Source organism: Lonchura striata, chromosome Z (genome assembly GCF_050655825.1).
Source record: "Lonchura striata isolate lonStrDom1 chromosome Z, ASM5065582v1, whole genome shotgun sequence".
NCBI lineage: Eukaryota > Metazoa > Chordata > Aves > Passeriformes > Estrildidae > Lonchura > Lonchura striata.
Genome location: NC_140740.1, coordinates 86,830,910 through 86,854,402, shown reverse-complemented (window position 1 = coordinate 86,854,402; position 23,493 = coordinate 86,830,910). Strand labels below are relative to the sequence as shown.

The window sequence follows — 23,493 nt, the reverse complement described above, 5'->3', positions numbered from 1 at the left end:
AATTAGTAATTACTTATCAGATATTATACTATTAATTAATAATAGTCATGTGCCAACATAGTAATTATTATCTGGCAATAATCTGTAATTATTATTGAGTCAGTTTTATTAATTATTTCTTAATGAATAATTTTTATTAATTATATATTAGTAACAGCATAGTTAAAATAGGGTTTTAATACTGCTTGTAATTAGTATCTTTAATTAACAATTAATAATTAGAATATTAAAATATTAAGTATAATAATAGTAGGTATTAATATTTATGAAAATATTAATTGTATGTAATAGTTTATTCATTGTTATTATTAATAATTACCTAATGAATAATTAATTATTTAATAATCAATAATATAGCACTATAATTAATCCATTAATCACTATTTACTAGTATTAATTCGTTCTTATCTATCAACTAATCAATATTTATTCCTGGCCACTTTCTGCTAATAGAACTATGGATTATTGATTCCAGCTAGTGAAATATTTCTAATTGGGACTATTATTAATTGTCAGTTAATCAATAACGCTGAAGGCGGTGTTCGCTCTGGAGCTGCCGCTGCTGCTCCGCGCCGCCAGAGGGCGCAGCGGGCCCGGGAATGGACCCCAGGGTGCCCCCCTGCCCCGGGGGCAGCGCAGTGCCACCCTAACCTGGGCTGTGCCACCCTGACCCTGGGACACTGCCAGTGCCACCCTGAGTGCCACCCTGAGTGAGTGCCACCCTGAGTGAGTGCCACCCTGCCCCGGGGGCAGCGCAGTGCCACCCTGCCCCGGGCAGTGCCACCCTGAGCGAGTGCCACCCTCACCCAGGCTGTGCCACCCTGCCCCGGGCTGTGCCACCCTGAGTGAGTGCCACCCTGCCCCGGGGGCAGTACAGTGCCACCCTGCCCCGGGCTGTGCCACCCTAACCTGGGCTGTGCCACCCTGACCCTGGGACACTGCCAGTGCCACCCTGAGTGCCACCCTGAGTGAGTGCCACCCTGAGTGAGTGCCACCCTCACCCAGGCTGTGCCACCCTGCCCCGGGCTGTGCCACCCTGCCCCGGGGACACTGCCAGTGCCACCCTGAGTGCCACCCTGCCCCGGGGACACAGGTTTGCGCCACCCACACCCCTGGGACATGTTTGGGGACAGGGACACTGTGACACACTCAGGGACACTCAGGGGTGTCAGGGACACACTCGGGACAGAGACACATTTGGGGACACACTCAGGGACACACTTGGGGACAGGGACACACTCGGGGACAGGGACACACTCAGGGACAGGGACACACTCAGGGACACACTCGGGGACACACTTGGGGACAGGGACACACTCAGGGACAGACTCAGAGACCGGGACACACTCAGGACAGGGACACACTTGGGGACAGGGACACACTCAGGGACACACTTGGGGACAGGGACACATTTGGGGACAGGGACAGAGGGACACTTGGGACAGGGACACACTCAGGGAAAGGGATACACTCGAGGACAGGGACACACTTGGGGACAGGGACACACTCAGAACAGGGACACACTCAGGGACAGGGACACACTCGGGGACAGGGACACACTCGGGGACAGGGACACACTCAGGGACACACTCAGAGACAGGGACACACTCGGGGACAGGGACATACTCAGGGACACACTCAGGGACCCACTCAGGACAGGGACACAGGGACACTCGGGGACAGGGACACTCGGGGCAGGGACACACTCAGGGACACACTCAGGACAGGGACACACTCAGGGACACACTCAGGACAGGGACACAGGGACAGGGACACTCGGGGACAGGGACACAGGGACACTGGGGACAGGGACACAGGGACAGGGACACAGGGACACTCGGGACAGGGACACTCGGGGACAGGGACACAGGGACACTGGGGACAGGGACACTGGGGACAGGGACACAGGGACACAGGGACACTGGGACAGGGACACACTCAGGGACACACTCAGGACAGGGACACTCGGGGACAGGGACAGAGACACTGGGGACAGGGACACTCGGGACAGGGACACTGGGGACAGGGACACAGGGACACTGGGGACAGGGACACTGGGGACAGGGACACTCGGGGACAGGGACAGAGACACTGGGGACAGGGACACTCGGGACAGGGACACTGGGGACAGGGACACACTCAGGGACACTCGGGACAGGGACACTCGGGGACAGGGACACACTCGAGGACAGGGACACACTCAGGACAGGGACACACTCGGGGACAGGGACACACTCGAGGACAGGGACACTCGGGACAGGGACACTGGGGACAGGGACACACTCAGGGACACTGGGGACAGGGACACTCGGGACAGGGACACAGGGACACAGGGACACAGGGACAAGGACACTCGGGACAGGGACACAGGGACAAGGACACTCGGGACAGGGACACTGGGGACAGGGACACACTCAGGGACACTCGGGACAGGGACACAGGGACAGGGACACTCGGGACAGGGACACAGGGACACAGGGACACAGGGACAAGGACACTCGGGACAGGGACACTGGGGACAGGGACACTCGGGACAGGGACACACTCAGGGACACTCGGGACAGGGACACTCAGGACAGGGACACAGGGACAGGGACACTCGGGGACAGGGACACAGGGACAGGGACACAGGGACAGGGACAGGGACACTCGGGGACAGGGACACAGGGACACTCGGGACAGGGACACACTTGGGGACAGGGACACTGGGGACAGGGACACACTCAGGGACACACTCAGGGACCCACTCAGGACAGGGACACAGGGACAGGGACAGACTCGGGACAGGGACACAGGGACAGGGACACTCGGGACAGGGACACAGGGACAGGGACACAGGGACAGGGACACTCGGGACAGGGACACTCGGGACAGGGACACAGGGACAGGGACACTGGGGACAGGGACACTGGGGACAGGGACACTGGGGACAGGGACACAGGGACAAGGACACAGGGACAGGGACACTCGGGACAGGGACACAGGGACAGGGACACAGGGACAGGGACACTCGGGTGATGGTTAAGGGCTTTTCAATCACGGGCATTCCGGGCTAAAAGGAGAATTCGGCTCCGCAGCCCCTGGACCAATGAACCCCCTCCCACATGGAGACCTCGCGCTTGCTAGCGCTGCACCGGGGAGCTGGTACGTGGTCATTGATATAACTGTTAATGAGGTGATTGCTTAGTGATTAAATGTAATTACTGTTAATCGTAAGAATAATCATGAGAAACTGTGGCCAGTGACCCAATAAAGATCATGAGAAACTCATGTCAATGAATATGATAGAACAATAGAAGTTTAACAATTATTATGTGAGTTACATGTAAGAATAATAATAATGAGAAACTGTGGTCAGGGACCCAATAAAGATCCTGAGAAACTCATGTCAATGTATACAACACAACAATGTAAGTTTAATAATTAATATGTGAGTTACATGTAAGAATAATAATAATAATGAGAAACTGTGGCCAGGGACCCAATAAAGATCCTGAGAAACTCATGTCAATGTATACAACACAACAATGTAAGTTTAATAATTAATATGTGTGTTATGTAACGATAGAATATAAAATAGGTTCAGCTCAAAAGCCATGTCAGGGTCAGATTTGGGTCTGGACTCTGACTCCAGAGCTCTCAATAAAATCACCTGCAGATAATCGTATCCTGTGATTCTGTGTGTTCCTGAATGCTGACACTGGGACAGGGACACACTCAGGGACAGGGACACACTCAGGGACACACTTAGGGACACTCAGGGACAGGGACACTTGGGTCAGGGACACACTCGGGACAGGGACACACTCAGGGACACACTCAGAGGTGACAGGGACACACTCGGGGACAGGGACACACTCAGGACAGGGACACACTCGGGGCAGGGACACACTCAGGGACAGGGACACACTTGGGGACAGGGACACACTCGAGCACAGGGACACAGGGACAGGGACACTCGGGGACAGGGACACACTCAGGGACAGGGACACACTCAGGACAGGGACACACTTGGGGACAGGGATATACTCAGGGACAGGGACACACTCAGGACAGGGACACTCAGAGGTGACAGGGACACACTTGGGGACAGGGACACACTCAGGGACACACTCAGAGACAGGGACACACTTGGGGACAGGGACCCAGGGACAGGGACACACTCGGGACAGGGACACACTCAGGGACACACTCAGGGACAGGGACACACTCAGGGAAAGGGACACACTTGAGGACAGGGACACACTTGGGGACAGGGACACACTCAGGGACACACTCGGGGACAGGGACACACTCAGGGACAGGGACACACTCAGGGAAAGGGACACACTCAGGGAAAGGGACACACTTGAGGACAGGGACACACTTGGGGACAGGGACCCAGGGACAGGGACACAGGGACAGGGACACACTCGGGACAGGGACACACTCAGGGAAAGGGACACACTTGAGGACAGGGACACACTTGGGGACAGGGACCCAGGGACAGGGACACTCGGGGACAGGGACACACTCGGGACAGGGACACACTCAGGGACACACTCAGGGACAGGGACACACTTGGGGACAGGGACCCAGGGACAGGGACAGGGACACACTCGGGGACAGGGACACACTCAGGGACACACTCAGGACAGGGACACACTCGGGACAGGGACACACTCAGGGACACACTCAGGACAGGGACACACTTGGGGACAGGGACCCAGGGACAGGGACACAGGGACAGGGACACACTCGGGGACAGGGACACACTCAGGGACACACTCAGGACAGGGACACACTCGGGACAGGGACACACTCGGGACAGGGACACACTTGGGGACAGGGACCCAGGGACAGGGACCCAGGGACAGGGACCCAGGGACAGGGACACAGGGACAGGGACACACTCAGGGACACACTCAGAGACAGGGACACACTCAGGACAGGGACACACTCGGGACAGGGACACTCAGGGGTGACAGGGACACACTCTGGACAGGGACACATTCGGGGACAGGGACACTCAGCGGTGCCAGGGACACTCAGCGGTGCCAGGGACACGCCCGTGTCCCCCCTGCACCTACCTGGGCATGGGGACAGCCCCCGGGCTTGTGGCTCTGCTCCGGGCCTGGCACGGCGCCGGCGCTGCAGGCCTGGCAATGGCCCCGGCGTGCCCGTGCCACGCTGCAGGCCCGGGCAGCTCCGGCCTTCATCTTTCAGTGGTTTCTTTTTCTTTTTCTTTTCCTTTTTCTTTTCCTTCAGATCACCATTAGGAACTCACACGGACACCGGAAAGGGAAGGGAGGGCAGCTGGAGGCGTTTCTCACTTTATTAGATCTCAATGGCAGTGGGAAGAGGGAGAAGAGCGATGCCATTTGGTGCCATTCCCGTTTCCTCCCGGCACAAGGGAAAACCTTTTCCCTTCCCGAGCTCTTCTCCCCGCACTGAGTGACTCCGCTTGTCCATGGAGACCGGTGTCCTCTCCCAGGCTGTTTGTCCTGGGAGAAAAGACTTTTTAGAGGAATTATTATTCATTCCCTAACGCCAGGAACATTGGAGCAGGGAACGCAGGGAATGGGAACCGGGCGACGGGAAGCGGGAGAGCTGCGGAACACGGAAGGTGAATTCCCAAAGGCGTCGGGGCGTGAGGAACACTGTTCCTTGGGAAATTCCCGCATTTGCAGGAATTGTAACCAAGCGCCTTTTCCAGCAGGAATAAAAGCGTATTTTACGGACAGCAGCCGTTCCATAAACATCTGTGCGTGGGGCTGTTGATGCAGGCAGGAATTCTGTCTGCATGATATATATATATATAAGAAATAATCAAAAACACAGGCGCAGTTTTTGCAGCGTCCTTGCAGCAGCGGCCGTGCCTCAGTTTCCCGCGCGCTGACCCCCGCGTGCCCTCTCCCCTCGGAGCAGCCCGCTGCCGGTGCCAGGCGGGGGCTGGCGTTCCCGCCGGGAGATGCCAGCCTGCCCGCGCTGCCATCGCTAGGCAACGGGCGCGATGCCGCTTTCGGAGCTCCCAGTTGGCACCTCCCACCCTGTTCCTGCCGTGCAGGGGATGCGGAGCCCAGCCGCTATCTTTGGGTGCCGGTGGCACGGCGGTGGCACCGCCGAGGACGGGGAAATCGCTGGCACGGAGCGGGCGGGTGACACGGGGACCCCGCGCCTGCAGCAGGGGGCTGCTGAGCCCAGGCCAAAAAAAGTTGGAGGGGTTTTTTTTGGTTTTTTTTGTCACACCCCAACCGGGAGCCGCTCAAGGAAACAAACACTTTTAATGGAGCATATGCGGGCGCCGGAGAAGGAGAAGCCTCACAATGCATCTGCTGCGGGACCAGAAGGCTCCACCGAGGTGTGAAGTGGGAGGAGAAAAATCCCGAGCGGATGATGCCAGGGAAGATTGCAGAAATATTAAGCAGAAGGAATGTAAACACGTGGAGCTGGGAGGGCTGGCACAAAGAGCCGTGGGGTTCGGGGATGGCCCCGGGCCCACCCGCTGCCTGCCGTGCCAGGGAATGGCCAGGGATAGCTGCAGGGAGCTCCCCGTGCCAGGAGCGCTTCCCGCTGCTTGTGCCCAAGGCAGCTCCGTGGGCTCGGAGCTGCCCGGGCTAGCGGAGCTGTCCCTGCCTGGCACGGGTGGCACACCACGATCCCGAGGTCCCTAGCAAGCCGCAGCACCTCGTGAATCTCCAGGGCACCCACCGTGTTTTCCCAAGGCTACGTGTGGTACTGGGTACACTGATCCCACAGCACACGGCTGCGCCTCCCAGCTCCCTTCCCGTGGCTGCCACATGGCTGCTGGCACACCCAGGTAATCCTGGATATCGTGCCTGTCGCCCCGTGTGAGCACGGCAGCCCGGCTCCCTCCGCAGAATTGCGGAGCAGTAAGGAGGGAAAGATGTTGGCCCCAGCGAACGAGCCTCATTTAGAAGCGTGATGCCATGGGGAGAGAGATGTCCCCCAGTTCCTCTAACATCCATGGAGGACAGCTCCCGGAGCCGCCGCAGCACCTGCATGGCTTCGTGGGAAGCAGGGTAATGGCTATTCCCAGCTCCGCAGCCTCATCCCGACAAATATGACACATCCGCCTCCTTTGGAGGCAGCTCATTAGAAGGCGGAGGCTCTGCGCTCCCACTGCTCCAGGAAGACGCTGCGTTTTTCAAATGTGATTCCTAAAGCAATTAGTTTTCCATCCTTTAAATGCCTCCTTTATCCCGCGCGCATTATCCGGCAGCGGCGCGGCTGCTTTAATAGGAATCATTACTGGAGGGGGAATGTCGGGGCTGGGGGAACGCGTGGGGTCTGCTGTGCACAGCACGAAGGGAGGACTCCTTCCCAGGGAGCCCAGCCCTGGATCCCATGGGATCTGCCCCGGGGAGCCAGGAGCAGGGCAAGTGTTCCCTCAGGATTGCTGCAGAATTCTATTCTGCATCATTATCTCCTATCTGTAACATTAGCTATAACCATATAGACACACCTTATCACCTTATAGCCACACACCATCATTTGCTTCGAGCTGCTGCTCACCCAGAGCAGGCAGCAGCACCTAAGCCAGGCTAAAATACTCCAAGTTCCAACCCTGCCCAGCCTTCCCAGGAATTAGAGGCACTCCTGTAGAAAAACGGGATTCAATTGGGAACAAGTCCAGGCACTGAGAACCCTTTGGAAAATCCTCCCAGGCACGGAAGCAGTGCATCCTGGGGGAGCTTGCGCCATACCTGATAAATCCATTTTTAAATGTGGATGACTGACTATTTTCGGGGCTCAAAGACTCCCAAACACCTCCTGCGCTTTCCAAAATCACCTCCTGGAGTGTGATATGGCAGCGCCCTTGGGAAAGCCGCCTTTAGGTGGACATGTACAAATATTTGACTTTTCTGCTTGTTTTCCCTCACTGACACAAACACACAAACCCAGAAGTGCGAGCAGCCACGGGACAGGGTCTGCACGTGCTGGGATAACCCCGGAGTCATCCTGATTATTCCAGGGAAGGTCCCAAAGCCAGGAATGAGGTGTAAATAAAAGCCAGGTTATGAAAGCACTGCAACGTGCTGCTGAAGCGCTTCAAGGCTCTTGGAATGAAAGGTGCACTGGCAGGGTGACACTGTCCCAGCCAGCAGCGGGACATTCCCGGATCACTCCAGGTCAGGAGTGTCCAGGGGTACTTTGGAAAGGAGGGAGGAACGCCCTCCAGCAGCAGCCACAGCCCCCGGTGCCAGCGAGGGGCTGGCAGAGGGGATCTGGGGAAGCGCTGCTCCAGAACCTGCGCTGGCCGCTCGCTGTCCCGGCAGCTGCTGCCCGGCTCTCCCCGCAGGTATCGGCGCGGCATTAGCGCCGCTTCGGCGGCTGCTGCGGCGAGGAGGGAGATGTGTAATTGCGTTAGGCACGCCTCAGCGCCGCCGGTTCGTCCCCTTCCCGTGCTCGTTTGGCAGCCCCGTGCCCACACACCTGGCAGCACCTCCGGCTTTGGCACCGCGAGCTCCACTCTGCAGAGGAAAGCTGCTCTCGTCCAGCCCGCTGGGTCCCTGCGACAGGCAGGGTGGGTTGGGTGACGCTTACTGCATCTCGGGAGTCTGGGAGGGGACTGAGGATTGGGCTATTTCTAATGGAAATCCTGGGAAGGGGAAGCTTTGAAGCAGAACCTCACGCCCCTCACTGGGGGATGTCACACCTCGGTCACCCCCCCCTCCCCAAAATGCACAAAGATTTAGCTCCCAAAGTCACCCCCACACTTCCCTGAGTGTCCTTAAAACAAACCAGCTTTATTTCACAGCTCCATCCTAGGAAACCCAGGATTTGACTCGCGATGAAAGAAGCAAACAAGTCCCAGTCCAAGACACTGTTAGGTTTTTCTAGGCATGACACAGGATTCTAAGCACAGCTCTGGCTCGACAATGCCACTTAACCAAGTGCACGGCCTCGCTGCCCCGAGCCCAGGGGAGAGCCCGGATTTGGGGGATGTGCCCCCCACCCAGCCTGGCACAGAGCCCCCGGCCCCCAGCCTGGCATCAGCAGGAGCTGCAGCTCCCGGCCGAGCCCAAACGAACGCGGCTTAGGAGACTTAAAGGCCCTGGATCTCCCTTTTGGAGCGGGATCAGAGGCTGTTTGTCCTCCAGATTCACAGCAGAAGGAGCGAACTTTAATCTCCTCCAGGGCCTCGTTATCCTCTTTTCTGAGAGGTGTGCAGCATCCCCAGAGGTTCCCAGCGGGGGAGCTGGGCTCTGCCCCGCAGCTGCCCATGGGCCCAGGCTGAAATCGTCCCTGCCCGTGGCCGGGTTACGCGGGGAGGCTGGAAAACCTCTCCGTGAGCCGGATCTGCTCTCATGGCAGCTGTCTGGGGGCCACACACCAATGAACTCCCCGTCACCCACGTGCCCTGGGGGAGCTGCAATGTTTTGGAGCAGTTTCAAATCACCAGGACGGTCCAGCAGCTGCTGCGAAAAAAAGGTGCTTCCTTCACCCCTCAGCTAATTTTCCCAGTGATCTGGTACTTGCTATGGCTAATGGCAATGGTTAATTCCCATCGTTTTGGTGGAGGGAGAACGGAAGATCAGGACAGAGTGAGGGAGGAAGGGAAGCACACGAGGCACATTCCCATGTAAGTTCTGCTTGAAGAATCGCAGAGTACGGTTCTTCCGCCCTCTGCAAAGCCACAGAAGATTTCAAAGGGACACAGCGCAGCTCATCCCCTCATTGCAATGAAAAACTCCAATGGCAACAAAGCAGGGAACTTGCTGTGCCAGTGGCAGCCCTCGAACGGATGGCTTGGCGAGGGAGAGGAGGGAAGGAAGCACTCAGAGCTCTCATCAGATGCTCCAAAAATTATTTCAGCTGCTAAAAATGCTAAACGAGTTGGGATTTCAAAGGACATGTTCCAAACCCTTCCCCTTTGATAAATTGCCTTTTTGGTTTTTGAAGCCATCTGTCATGTATTTCGCTCCAGTCCCAGCGAGGCCGGGCACCCCTTGCAGGGGGCTGCAGGGGGGTTTGGCCACGGCGTGCCCGCAGCAGCCGTGCCTGCCCGTCGCTGGCAGCGTCCTGGGCACGGCGCGCTTACCTGGGCTCTGAAGGCACAGGGGTGGCACTGATCCCGGGGCGCCGCCGTCCCGCGCCGCGCCTGGCTCCGGGGGGAACCGCGGGGAAACCGGGTCCCGTGAGGGGAAACGGGTCCAGTGAGGGAATAAACCGGGTCCCGTGAGGGGAAACGGGTCCAGTGAGGGGAAACGGGTCCAGTGAGGGAAAACGGGTCCAGTGAGGGAAAACGGGTCCAGTGAGGGAATAAACCGGGTCCCGTGAGGGGAAAATGGATCCCGTGAGGGAATAACCGGGTCCCGTGAGGGAAAAATGGGTCCTGTGAGGGAAAACGGGTCCTGTGAGGGAAAAATGGATCCCGTGAGGGAATAACCGGGTCCCGTGAGGGAAAAATGGGTCCCATGAGGGAAAAATGGGTCCTGTGAGGGAATAAACCGGGTCCCGTGAGGGGAAACGGGTCCCGTGAGGGAAAACGGGTCCCGTGAGGGGAAACGGGTCCAGTGAGGGAAAACGGGTCCAGTGAGGGAATAAACCGGGTCCCGTGAGGGGAAAATGGGTCCTGTGATGGAATAAACCGGGTCCCGTGAGGGAAAAATGGGTCCCGTGAGGGAAAAATGGGTCCTGTGAGGGAATAACCGGGTCCCGTGAGGGAAAAATGGGTCCAGTGAGGGAAAAATGGGTCCTGTGAGGGAAAAATGGGTCCTGTGAGGGAAAAATTGGACCCGTGAGGGGAAAACGGGTCCAGTGAGGGAAAAATGGGTCCCGTGAGGGGAAAACGGGTCCAGTGATGGAAAAATGGGTCCAGTGAGGGAAAAATGGGTCCTGTGAGGGAATAACCGGGTCCCGTGAGGGAATAACCGGGTCCCGTGAGGGAAAAATGGGTCCCGTGAGGGAAAAATGGGTCCTGTGAGGGAAAACGGGTCCTGTGACGGGAAAATGGATCCCGTGAGGGGAAACCGGGTCCCGTGAGGGAAAAATGGGTCCCGTGAGGGAAAAATGGGTCCCGTGAGGGAAAAATGGGTCCTGTGAGGGAAAACGGGTCCTGTGAGGGAAAAATGGATCCCGTGAGGGAATAACCGGGTCCCGTGAGGGAATAACCGGGTCCCGTGAGGGAATAACCGGGTCCCGTGAGGGAATAACCGGGTCCCGTGAGGGCCCGGCCGTTTCCCGCCTCTCCGTGAGGGGAGCGCGAGACGTGACAGCGCCACCTTGTGGCCGGCGCGTGCGCCAGCGCCGCCTGCGGGCGGGAAAGGGACAAGGACAGGGAAAGATGGAAGGGACAGGGACACATGGCAGCGACACTGCCTTGTCCTGGGCTGTGCCACCTCCCCATGGCAGCGACACCTCCCCATGGCAGTGCCACCTCCCCATGGCAGCGCCACTGCCCTTGTCCTGGGCTGTGCCGCCTCTCCATGGCAGTGCCACCTCCCCATGGCAGTGCCACCTCCCCATGGCAGCGACACTGCCTTGCCCTGGGCTGTGCCACCTCCCCATGGCAGCGACACTGCCCTTGTCCTGGGCTGTGCCACCTCCCCATGGCAGCGACACCTCCCCATGGCAGTGCCACCTCCCCATGGCAGTGCCGCCTCCCCATGGCAGCGACACCTCCCCATGGCAGCGACACTGCCTTGTCCTGGGCTGTGCCGCCTCTCCATGGCAGTGCCACCTCCCCATGGCAGTGCCACCTCCCCATGGCAGCGACACTGCCTTGTCCTGGGCTGTGCCACCTCCCCATGGCAGCGACACCTCCCCATGGCAGTGCCACCTCCCCATGGCAGCGACACCTCCCCATGGCAGCGACACCGCCGCTGTCCTGGGCTGTGCCACCTCCCCATGGCAGAGAAACCTTCCCATGGCAGTGCCACCTCCCATGGCAGTGACACTGCCTTGTCCTGGGCAGTGCCACCTTCCCATGGCAGTGCCACCTCCCCATGGCAGTGCCACCTTCCCATGGCAGTGCCGCCTCCCCATGGCAGTGACACTGCCCTTGTCCTGGGCTGTGCCACCTCCCCATGGCAGTGCCACCTCCCCATGGCAGTGCCACCTCCCCATGGCAGCGACACCGCCGCTGTCCTGGGCTGTGCCATCCCCAGCCAGCCCAGCCTCAGGCACTGCCAGAGGCCCAGGAGCAGCCCCAGCTGCTCTGTGCCCCCTGCGCCAAGGTCTCACACCCTGCCAGTGAAAATTCCCTCCCCAGGTGGCACCTGAAGTCCCCAGCTGAAGGCCACCAGCCCAGCTGTCCCTCAGGGCTGGCTGTGGCAGGTTGTGTTCAATTCCCAGAACAACGTGCTGGGAAGCTTTGAGATGTGCGAGAAACGCTTTCCATGCGCTGATGGAAAAAATATTTGCTCGAGGAATGAGGAGCAGCCTTTTCCCCACTGCTGTGTATGGAAAACAGGATGTTATTGCCTGACGGTTTTTGTTCTTGGGTTAAGATTTCAAATATCACTCACAAATGGTGCTGCTCCTTGCCAGGCCTGCCCTGGTGGCTGCAGGGCTGATGGGGTGACCCTGGGATCGTGATGCTCCTGCCCCCTTGGAATGTTCCCAGCAATGTTTGGGGTGATGCTCCTGCCCCCTTGGAATGTTCCCAGCAATGTCTGGGGTGATGCTCCTGCCCCTTTGGAATGTTCCCAGCAATGCTTGGGGTGATGCTCCTGCCCCTTTGGAATGTTCCCAGCAATGTCTGGGGTGATGCTCCTGCCCCTTTGGAATGTTCCCAGCAATGTTTGGGGTGATGCTCCTGTCCCCTTGGAATGTTCCCAGCAATGTCTGGGGTGATGCTCCTGTCCCTTTGGAATGTTCCCAGCAATGCTTGGGGTGATGCTCCTGTCCCCTTGGAATGTTCCCAGCAATGTCTGGGGTGATGCTCCTGTCCCCTTGGAATGTTCCCAGCAATGTCTGGGGTGATGCTCCTGTCCCTTTGGAATGTTCCCAGCAATGTTTGGGGTGATGCTCCTGTCCCCTTGGAATGTTCCCAGCAATGTCTGGGGTGATGCTCCTGTCCCCTTGGAATGTTCCCAGCAATGTCTGGGGTGATGCTCCTGTCCCTTTGGAATGTTCCCAGCAATGTCTGGGGTGATGCTCCTGTCCCTTTGGAATGTTCCCAGCAATGTTTGGGGTGATGCTCCTGTCCCTTTGGAATGTTCCCAGCAATGCTTGGGGTGATGCTCCTGCCCCCTTGGAATGTTCCCAGCAATGCTTGGGGTGATGCTCCTGCCCCCTTGGAATGTTCCCAGCAATGCTTGGGGACGTGTTAATGCCCCCTTGGAATGTTCCCAGCAATGCTTGGGGACATGTTAATGCCCCCTTGGAATGTTCCCAGCAATGTTTGGGGTGATGCTCCTGTCCCCTTGGAATGTTCCCAGCAATGCTTGGGGACATGTTAATGCCCCCTTGGAATGTTCCCAGCAATGTTTGGGGTGATGCTCCTGTCCCCTTGGAATGTTCCCAGCAATGTTTGGGGAGGTGTTAATGCCCCCTTGGAGTGGCCCCATGGGAATCCAGCGGAGAGGCCGAGTCTGGCTCCCGCGCTGGCAGTGCCCGTCCCACGCCCCCAGAATGCCAGGCAAGCGCAGGGCTGGCACGGCAGCGTCCGCGGGCGGGCAGACCCTCGGCAGAACCGGGAACAAACGGCAGCAGCTCGGGCAGCGCCGGGGCTGGAACGGCCCGGTGCCCGTGCCCCGGTGCCCGGCAGCGGGGAAGGTGCCCAGTGTGTGCCCGGCCGCCCAGGGCCGGAGGGACGGATGGAACCGGGAGACGTCTCCTGGCACCATTGCTGCAGCTCGAGTGAAAATGCAAGTTTCTTACAGCACCCTCTTCCTTCACACGCTGCAGGGATGCTGACAGGCCCACAAAGCCCCCCAGCTTCAGTTCCCAGTCCAGCTCAGCCCCTTTGCATGTCCTCCTTCCTCCCCTCCCCTTCCCAAATCCTCTGCCATTTTGCTGCTTGGCCCCTTCCATTCCAATTCCAATTCCAATTCCAATTCCAATTCCAATTCCAATTCCCATTCCTATCCCATTGCCACTGCCACTGCCACTGCCACTGCCATTGCCATTCCCATCCCATTCCCATCCCATCCCATTCCCATTCCCATTCCGCAGAGCCCAGACTCCGAAACCGTGTCCTTTTTTCTTTATTTTACTATCAAACAGACAACTTAAAAGTGAGGAGCTCTGGGGCTAAAAATAGCTCAGCTGCTCAAGTGCTGATTTGGTCTTGGGGAAAAAACCCTGGATTTCAATCAGCTCTTTGAACAGCCATCGGAAATGACAGTTTTTAAAAGAAAGGTTCTTATTCAGGGGAGAAAACGTGTTCCTTGAACACTCCACCCCTCAGTTTACCTGAAATATCGACTCCCCCAATCCCTGGAGCCAGAGGGGTGGGAATGGCAGGGAGGGAACCCTCGGCTCCCGAAATGGATGGCGTTCCCTAGGAATGAGTTGTTTTCCTTCCAGAACTTGCATCCCGACTCATTTCAAATGCATTAAACTCCCAATTAAAGGAATGCATCTGTGCTCGCAAATGCAAATAAGAACCCACCCGTTCTTCCAGCCCGTATCCAAGGGAAAATTCCCGTTTTTTCCCTGTCTGGCCCCTCAGCTGAGGGACGAGCCTGGGCAGGGCTGGCTGCAGGGACATTATCCATAAAGCCGTTAATCCAATCCAGCCCTTCCTACAACGGTTTCACAGCACGCCGGGATTTTTTTTTTTTTTAAGGATATTTTCTATTTTCATCCCGTGATCCCATGTAATACATAGTCTTGGCATTTCTTATCACTTCCAACCATGCCTTTCGCAATTTTTTTTTGTAACGTTTGTTCCAAATTTCAGCGCCGTGCATCCTTTTTTGCCTCAGACCAAAAGCCTATCGCGCGTTCTCATCATTTTAATTAAACGAGGGCCAAGCCAGGGCAAATGTTTGGATTTTGACTCCAAAGGTGCATGCAAATCACCAATTCCATTTGATGGAGGACGGAAAAGGCTCCCGCCACGGCGCAAAACTCGGATCTTTCCACTCGAGGCGAGCGCCGTTGGAATTCATCAACTCCCAACAAGCAAAGACTGGAAAATTTCCATGAAATGGCTCCGGAAACAAAATTTCCCAGCACGGGAATGATCTCCAAATCCTTCCCCGCCTGCCTTCTCCCGGATCCAGCGTTTGTGCAGGCCGAGTGGGTTGTGGTTATTTATTGGGAGCGTATTTTCCCTGGAAATAAATCGGCGGGGCTGTAATTTGGACGTAATGTTCCCCAAAAGCCATTGAGGCAAAATCTCTTTTTAACTGTGCCTAATTACGGATCCGCGGCTGCTCCGCACCAAAACCGGGAGCAGCCAACGGAATGTTGATGATTTCCCTCGCAAAGGGGAAAAATCATAAATTCTTTCTAATGGGATCTTTAATAATAAAAAAGAACATTATCATTACTATCCAAAGACGGATGGCTTCCATGGGGCTTCCTCACCAGCATTTTGTCTGATTCCATCTCCGTGGCGCTCGCAGCATTAATTATTGGAGACTAATTAGGCAAAATTGCAATGGAAGCCCTAATGAAAACGGGTCTCCCAAACCCCAAACTCCTCTGGCTTCTCCCGTTCTCTCCCGCTGTGCCCGGCGCTGGGCACTGCCATGCCATGGCTGAGCCCGTTCTCTCCCGCTGTGCCCGGCGCTGGGCACAGCCGTGCCATGGCTGAGCCCGTTCTCTCCCGCTGTGCCCGAGCCGTGCCATGGCTGAGCCCGTTCTCTCCCGCTGTGCCCGGCGCTGGGCACTGCCATGCCATGGCTGAGCCCGTTCTCTCCCGCTGTGCCCGAGCCGTGCCATGGCTGAGCCCGGCTCCTCCCGCTGTGCCCGAGCCGTGCCATGGCTGAGCCCGGCTCCTCCCGCTGTGCCCGGTGCTGGGCACTGCCATGCCATGGCTGAGCCCGTTCTCTCCCGCTGTGCCCAAGCCGTGCCATGGCTGAGCCCGGCTCCTCCCAGGGCTGAGGCTGCTCTGCAGCTGAGCCCTTCCCGTGTGCGTGCGTGCGTGCATGCGTGTGCCACACGTGTGTCCCACATGTGGGATGTTCCCGCCGGGCCCCTGGTTTGCCGGGGCCGTGCTTGCAGCAGGATCCTCGCGTGCTCAGCCCAGACACAAGGCAGACCTCTTCCCTCGGAAACGGGCGCCGGGATATTCCCAAAGAAAAGGAATCGGCGCTCGAAGCCGTGTCCTTTCCCAGCAAGGCACAGCTGAAGTTTGCTTTGCCTTTCTTTGCCTTTTCCTCACCGTTCACCATGGAGAGGGTGCAGCTGTCTGCAGCCCGGGCCATGCCAGGGCAATGGTGACCTTAATAACTGTCCCTTAATCACGAGATGATTTGGTAACGATCGAAGGCAGGATCCTATCTGCCCGCTGTGCCCCCCAGGATCTGCCTGCTGTGCCCCCCAGTATCCTCCTGCTGTGCCCCCCAGGATCTGCTGCTGTGCCCCCCAGTATCCTCCTGCTGTGCCCCCCAGGATCCTCCTGCTGTGCCCCCCAGGATCTGCTGCTGTGCCCCCCAGGATCCGCTGCTGTGCCCCCCAGGATCTGCTGCTGTGCCCCCAGGATCTGCTGCTGGGCCCCCCAGGATCTGCTGCTGTGCCCCCCAGGATCCGCTGCTGTGCCCCCCAGGATCTGCTGCTGTGCCCCCCAGGATCTGCTGCTGTGCCCCCAGGATCTGCTGCTGTGCCCCCCAGGATCTGCTGCTGTGCCCCCAGGATCCACTGCTGTGCCCCCCAGGATCCGCTGCTGTGCCCCCCAGGATCCTCCTGCTGTGCCCCCCAGGATCCGCTGCTGTGCCCCCCAGGATCTGCTGCTGTGCCCCCCAGGATCTCCCTGCTGTGCCCCCCAGTATCCTCCTGCTGTGCCCCCCAGGATCTGCTGCTGTGCCCCCCAGGATCTCCCTGCTGTGCCCCCCAGGATCTCCCTGCTGTGCCCCCCAGTATCCTCCTGCTGTGCCCCCCAGTATCCTCCTGCTGTGCCCCCCAGGATCCCCCTGCTGTGCCCCCCAGGATCCACTGCTGTGCCCCCCAGGATCTCCACTGCTGTGCCCCCCAGGATCCACTGCTGTGCCCCCCAGGATCTCCACTGCTGTGCCCCCCAGGATCTCCCTGCTGTGCCCCCCAGGATCTGCTGCTGTGCCCCCCAGGATCCGCTGCTGTGCCCCCCAGGATCCGCTGCTGTGCCCCCCAGGATCTCCCTGCTGTGCCCCCCAGGATCCTCCTGCTGTGCCCCCCAGGATCTGCTGCTGTGCCCCCCAGGATCTCCCTGCTGTGCCCCCCAGGATCCACTGCTGTGCCCCCCAGGATCCCCAAATATCCAGGAGAACTGGGATAAACCGAGGATTGGCCGGGGGCTTTTCCCCCCCGCAGCCCCTCGGAGAGCTTCAACACCATCTCGGCTGCTTTTCCCCTCATTACCTAAGAAGATTAACGGCTTGGCTTTGCAAAGTCCACTCTCTCCTCCGCGGGTATTTAGAGGGTGTAATTCCCGATTAAGTTTACCCGCAGCTTCTCGGTGGATCCTAATGGGATTTGCATTGCCGGGAGTAATCTGCCCCCCAAGCTGCTCCCATTGCACTTGTTAAGCGTCTCTGAAATAATAAGGAATAAAAGCCAAGCGCTGGGAGGGGGAGATAAAATCACTGCCCGTGGAGGGGTGACCCTGAGTGGCAAGCTGGGGTGCGTTGGCATCTCGGCACCCAGGAGCAGATCCTGGGCACACCTCGGTCTTACCAGCCCCCCCTTGCTTTTCAATGTTCTATCACCAGGGCTCAAAACTTCCCGAAATGCAGAGAAGATGAAAATCCAGTCAAGGAGGGGCTGGCAATTCCCGTTCTTAGATCTACTCTTTGTGCCTGGAGTTTTGGAGCACCTGCAAGTCCTGATCCCTTTCAACTCTTCCTGCACCCAAGCGCATTCCCAAGGTGTGAAACTGCACCTTAACGTTGTCTGGGAGGACAAAGGAGACCTGAAAAATCAGGAATTTTCTACGCAAGAGATGAGCAGAGTCAAACCTGTTGAGTTTGACGCCTCTGATCAGGAGCAGATTTTGGGGTGAGAAGGGAGCAAAGCTGCGGTGGCACCGTTGGGACGGAACCTCGAGGTGCCCTGTGGGTGCCTGCCGTGTGTGGGTGTTACACACGCCCTACTCCCAGGTGTAGCCTGCTACTCGGAGATTCTTTCCCGGTGTCGATAGCGGTGCTTTCCCCTGCTTGGGGCTGCCAAAGCCCAGAGCAATCCTCAGGGAATTATTGCCAGCAGGAGGATTTCTGGGCACCCATCAGCAAAGTCTAATCCCCCTGCTCTAACCTGGCTGGCATCGCTGGCAAGGGCAGTGTGGAGTCAGCAGCAGCTGGGAATGCAGGATGGGAGAAGACATCCAGAAAGAGCGAGGCAAGAGCTGCAGAGCAGGGAAACAAAGCCGTGCCCGCCCTGCGCCGGGGTGGCAGTGCCAGTGCTCCCGCCGGCTGCTGCTGGAGGGTGCCGGGCACCCATGGGTGCGGCGCTGGGAGCGGCGCTGTTGCAGAACGCAGCCAGATTGGCCAGCAGATGGTACATCCCACTCTCGGAGAAATATTTGAAAGGGCAACAAAATACAGCAGAAGCCATTTGACAGCCCACATGGCTCGGTAGGAATTAGCCAAAGCGGCTCCGCTGGCAGCGCAGCCAGCGCCGGGCAGAGCCGGGGCTGCGGCGTGGGGAGCCACCCAAACATTCCCAACGTTTCCTGCTGCTCCTTCCTCTCCCCATGCGGCGAGCTGGGAGAGCCTCCCCGAATCCCAGAGGTCACATCTGGTTCACACAGGAGTGCCAGGCACTGCCAAATCCCTGGATTTGCCTCCGGGTCTCTGCGGGAAGAGGGAAGGAAAAGCGAGGAGAGGAGAGGAGAAGAGAGGAGAGGGAACACAGGGACTGGCTCCCACTGCCAGGGGGGATCTGGGGATGGAATTGCTGGCACAGGGTGCCCAGAGCCAGCTGAAAACATTCCATGAGTGTCCTCAGTGTGCCTGGCAGGGGTTTGGCAGCGCTGGCACAGCCTCTGTGGCACCTCGGGTGGCAGAGCAGGAGCGAGATCCCTGTTTGCCTTTTCCCTCTCCGCTGCCCACGAGTGCAACCCGGCAACTGCTGACTGGAACGTTTCTATTGTGGAGTTTATGCTAAATATGCATATCTTAATTGCATTAGTCAAAATAATTAGCTAATATATTTTTGCATAACGACGAGGTAAGCAAATATCACCAGAGCTCAGTGCTTCGTGCCTGAGTAAATTTGGGAAATTAATAGACTCCCAATTTCCTAATTATCTGTCTTTTATTCCAAACTCAAACAATGAAATGCTCCTGCGTTTTGTCATTTAGTTTGCACCTTGGAAAATTTTAAAGCACCTGGTTTTCCTATTTTTTTCCCCCTTCACTTTAGCAAGGAAATGGGAATGATCCTTCCTCCCTTTCCCTGTTTAAGGCATGCTGTTCCCATGCTGTTCCCATGCTGTTCCCATGCTGAGCCCATGCCCCAAGTTTGCCCCTCGTGTTTTTGGGGTGCTCAGCTGATGTGCCAGGGCCTGTCCCCGCTGGGGTCACTTTTTGGTGGGAAGCTGAACACGTCCACAGCTCCTCTCCCAGGATTTCTGTGCGTGGCTGTGGCAGGGGAAGTGCTGCTCTCTGCTGAAGCATCCCGGTGGATGCAGACAGGGAGGAAAACAGCTCCCCACACACACACACACGAATTCTCAGGCCCAGCTGGGATCTCTCAGCTAAAAACAACAGTGATGAACCCAAAAAAAGCCCCCCCAGAGCCACCCCTCCGAGCTCGGGAAAGACAGTAATTCCCACTGCAATCTGTTCTTTCCCTGCTGCCTGGTTTATTATTAACCACCACTACTCCCGATCTCTGGAGCAATCCCTGCAGGAATGTCTGGGCTTGAAAAGTTGTGTGTGAGGTGTTTGAGGGGGGGAAGAGGGCCAGGCTGCCTCCCTGACCTGTGGCTGTGGGACAGGGGACGTGGCACAGACACCCAGACAGGGCGGTGGGACATGGCACAGCCAGACAGGGCTGTGGGACATGGCACAGACAGACAGGGCGGTGGGACATGGCACAGCCAGACAGGGCTGTGGGACATGGCACAGACAGACAGGGCGGTGGGACACGGCACACCCAGACATGGCACACCCAGACGTGGCACAGCCAGACAGGACTGTGGGACAGTGACATGGCACAGCCAGACAGGGCTGTGGGACACGGCACACCCAGACATGGCACACCCAGACGTGGCACACCCAGACATGGCACACCCAGACGTGGCACACCCAGACAGGACTGCGGGACGGTGGCACGGCCCGGCCCGGAGCCGGCAGATCCCGGGGGCATCCCGGCGATGGCAGCGGCCGCCGGGCACGGCGAGGAGGGCTCATTTCACGCATAGGCGACTCTGCCAGCCACGTCTCGTGCTCTACTTAGCATTTCGCCTCCCCTGCCGCCGCGCCATGTGCGGGCACAGATGGCACCATTCATCTTTCATTGCCGCTGCCACCGGCAGCCAGGCCGGGGCACGGGGCACGGGGCACCGGCCGTGCTCCGGACAAACTCCTCTGGGAAAGCTTGGCCTGACCCAGCTTCCAGAGCCAGGAGATGCCCCCCGAGCTCCTTGTCCCAAACTTTGCCAATTAGGCAGTAATTCCCTTACAAATGGGCCTCTGCTTGATAACTTCGTGAAGGCATTTAACCAGCTTAATTCAAGCAGCAGCCCTGCCTTGTCCACCAAATAAAGCAAAGAGTTTTCAAATATTACACTCAATTATACTTATAAATCTTGCCCAGGTAATGAACATATTCTTTGGCTTGCAGAAGAGCCGGACACTTATCTTACTCCTAAAGATAAACCACCACATCCATATAATGCATTGCTAAGCCTCCCTCTTCCCAGCCGCAGCGCCCGGAATCCCATTTTCTATTAAATAATAATCATTGTAATTAATAGACTGGTTATTTTATCTCCCTAATCTGGTTACAGCCATTTATCAAAGGTATGTAAATGAGGGCGGCAGAAAGCCGTTCATTATGATTTTCCAAAGGGCCCGTGTCTCTCGCTGGAGCATGGAAAATGTAATTCTCTTGAACTTAATAAGATACTTGACTTCGTGTCATTCCCGGGAAGCAAATCCAGTCAAGACTTGCCTTTTTTTTTTTTTTTTTTCTTTTTCTCTGTCACACTCAATTTGCTTGAGTCACAATTCTCCATCAGTTCAGGCTGTTTCCCACGTGTGTTTCCCCTCCCGGGATCGGGCATTGCCCGCTGCGGTGCCCGGCTGGCACGGCCGTCCCCGGCAGCGTTCCGGGCGAGGTGTGCCCAAACCCAGAGCCCCGTGACCACCGTGTGTGTGTGTGTGAGTGTGAGATTTACACACTGCCTAACTCCAAAGCTTCTGGAAAGGAGCAGGAAACCATTCCAAAGTGTCACACTCCCGCTGACGGGGAGCTGATTAATGACAACCCCGGAGAGAAGTGGCACTTGAACCAACTTTCCCCGCTGACGTACGATGACATAATGTCCTCTCCAATTAATGACAGGGACATAAAACACCTGCAGTGAGAGCAGCAGATGCTGCCTGCCTTGCTTGGAGGCGTGTGCAGGATTGGGGCCCATGGGTGCTCCCTGCTCGCTCCTCACCTGGCAGCGCATCCAGCCCCCGTCCCAGGCTCCAAAGGCTTCTCTCCAGAGGAGACAATCCTTCCCTGAGCAGCTCTGAGGGCTTTGCCTCGCTGCCACTGCCCCACGTTTGTCCCCATTAGTGAATCCCTGCAACACCAAATGACCTGGAGCTACCTGCCACTGCATTTGCCCCTTTTGGGCTCTGCCACAAAATTCAACATGCCGAGGGTAAAAATTTCTTTTTCCTTCACTCCTGCACCGGATGCAACAGGCAAAAATCACAATTTGTTTTGGGGTTTCCCCCGTTCTGCTGCACTCACCCTTTGCAGATCCTGCTCCAGCACCTCGTGGAGGCCGGAAAGCTCAGGCACATCCCAGCTCCTAGAAAAGGAACAGAAATCATGTCCAATGATCACAGCTTTCCTAAAGATCCTAAAATATTGCTTCCATAAGTCAGGCTGAGGCAGAGAATTACATTCGTTTCAGCCTCCTGAGATTAGAGAAGAAGTTCAAGTTTCTGGTCGAGATAAATACGATTTCCTTAAAGCAGTTTAACAGCTGCACCAAAAAAAAAAAAAACCAAAACCCGGGCGGAAAGAGAAGGGAGAAGTTGAAGACATCCATTTTCTGCAATCAGTGGCAGGTGCAAGTCAAGGGCATGGCCTTTAGCAGGACCCCGGGCTTGGGCCGGAGCTCTGCCAATTAATCACGCAGCAAAATGCACTTGACAGCTTGGAGAAGGGCTCCCGTTCCTTCTCTCATGATTGCGTTGCTAATTGGGCCCTGGGAATTGCAGGGAGCAGCAGAGACTAGGGAGAAGCTGTCAAGGGCTGGGTTGCAGGACCTTCAACCTTCTGAGCTGCTTCAGATGCTCCGAGCTCGCTGGGGAAGGATTCTCCCGGAGCTGGAACCTCTCCCCCTGTGTTAACCTGTGTGGGTTTCTCAGGAAGGGACACAATTCCCTCCTTTGTCCATCCCCCTGTTTTATTTCAGAGCTCCTGGGGAGCAGGAGGTGCTCAGGTGCTCCTTGAGGAATCCCTGCCACGGACTCCAAGGAACCAGAGCTGCCTCTGGAGCAGTGGAGATGCCAAGGAACCAGAGCTGCCTCTGGAGCAGCGGGGATGCCAAGGAACCAGAGCTGCCTCCGGAGCAGCAGGGATGCCAGGCTGCATCCTCAGAGCTCCTGGGAGAAGGGCAGCAGCTTTGGTGTGGCGAGTGGGCACCGCTACACCCAGAGGGGCAGCTGAGGGTGGAACTGGGCAGGGATATCTGTGTGCCCGCAGTCGCCCAGCCCGAACCGTGCCGGGCAAGCCCCCGGGAGGTTGGCAGCAGCTGAAGCCCACCTGCCCTCGCTCCTCCCCGAGCTGCAGAGGCTCTCAGGGGGCACGGCTGGCACATGGCACTGCTGCTTTATGGAAGGCTGGCTGCAGCTGCTATTTTTAGGCCGTTAATAAAAAAGGATTGCTGGTCATTCGAGCGGCTTAGCAGGCACAAATCGCAGCGGAGCCGAATCTTCGGGGGAAGTGAGGTGATCCATCCCGCTAATCCCGCAAAGTCCCAAAATCCCGCCGGAGGCCGAGACCTCTGCCTTCCTCCTCCACTGCTTTTTGGGGTGGCAATTCCCTGCTTGTGTTCCTATTTACCTCCCAAACCCAGAATCTGAGCACCACCTAAACCTGAGCTCACCCAAACCCTGCAGCACCACCTAAACCTGAGCTCACCCAAACCCAGAATCTGATCACCACCTAAACCTGAGCTCACCCAAACCCAGCAGCACCACCTAAACCTGAGGATGTTCACTTTGG

At 57.1% G+C, this 23,493-nt stretch overlaps 1 protein-coding gene across 5 annotated transcripts in view; it reads right to left on the bottom strand.

Moving 5' to 3' along the window:
• Positions 1–5,208: 5,208 nt before the first annotated feature.
• LOC146763926 (uncharacterized) overlaps positions 5,209–23,493 on the bottom strand; it is a 76,407-nt gene continuing 58,122 nt past the window's right edge. For all 5 annotated transcript variants that reach the window (XR_014951351.1, XR_014951352.1, XM_085566782.1 and 2 more), the window contains one exon: positions 5,209–22,069. Coding sequence is in view for 1 of the 5 variants with exons in the window: in XM_085566779.1 (XP_085422905.1) it covers positions 16,282–17,454 (1,173 nt within the window). In the remaining 4 variants the exon portion in view is untranslated. The remainder of the gene's footprint in view (positions 22,070–23,493) is intronic.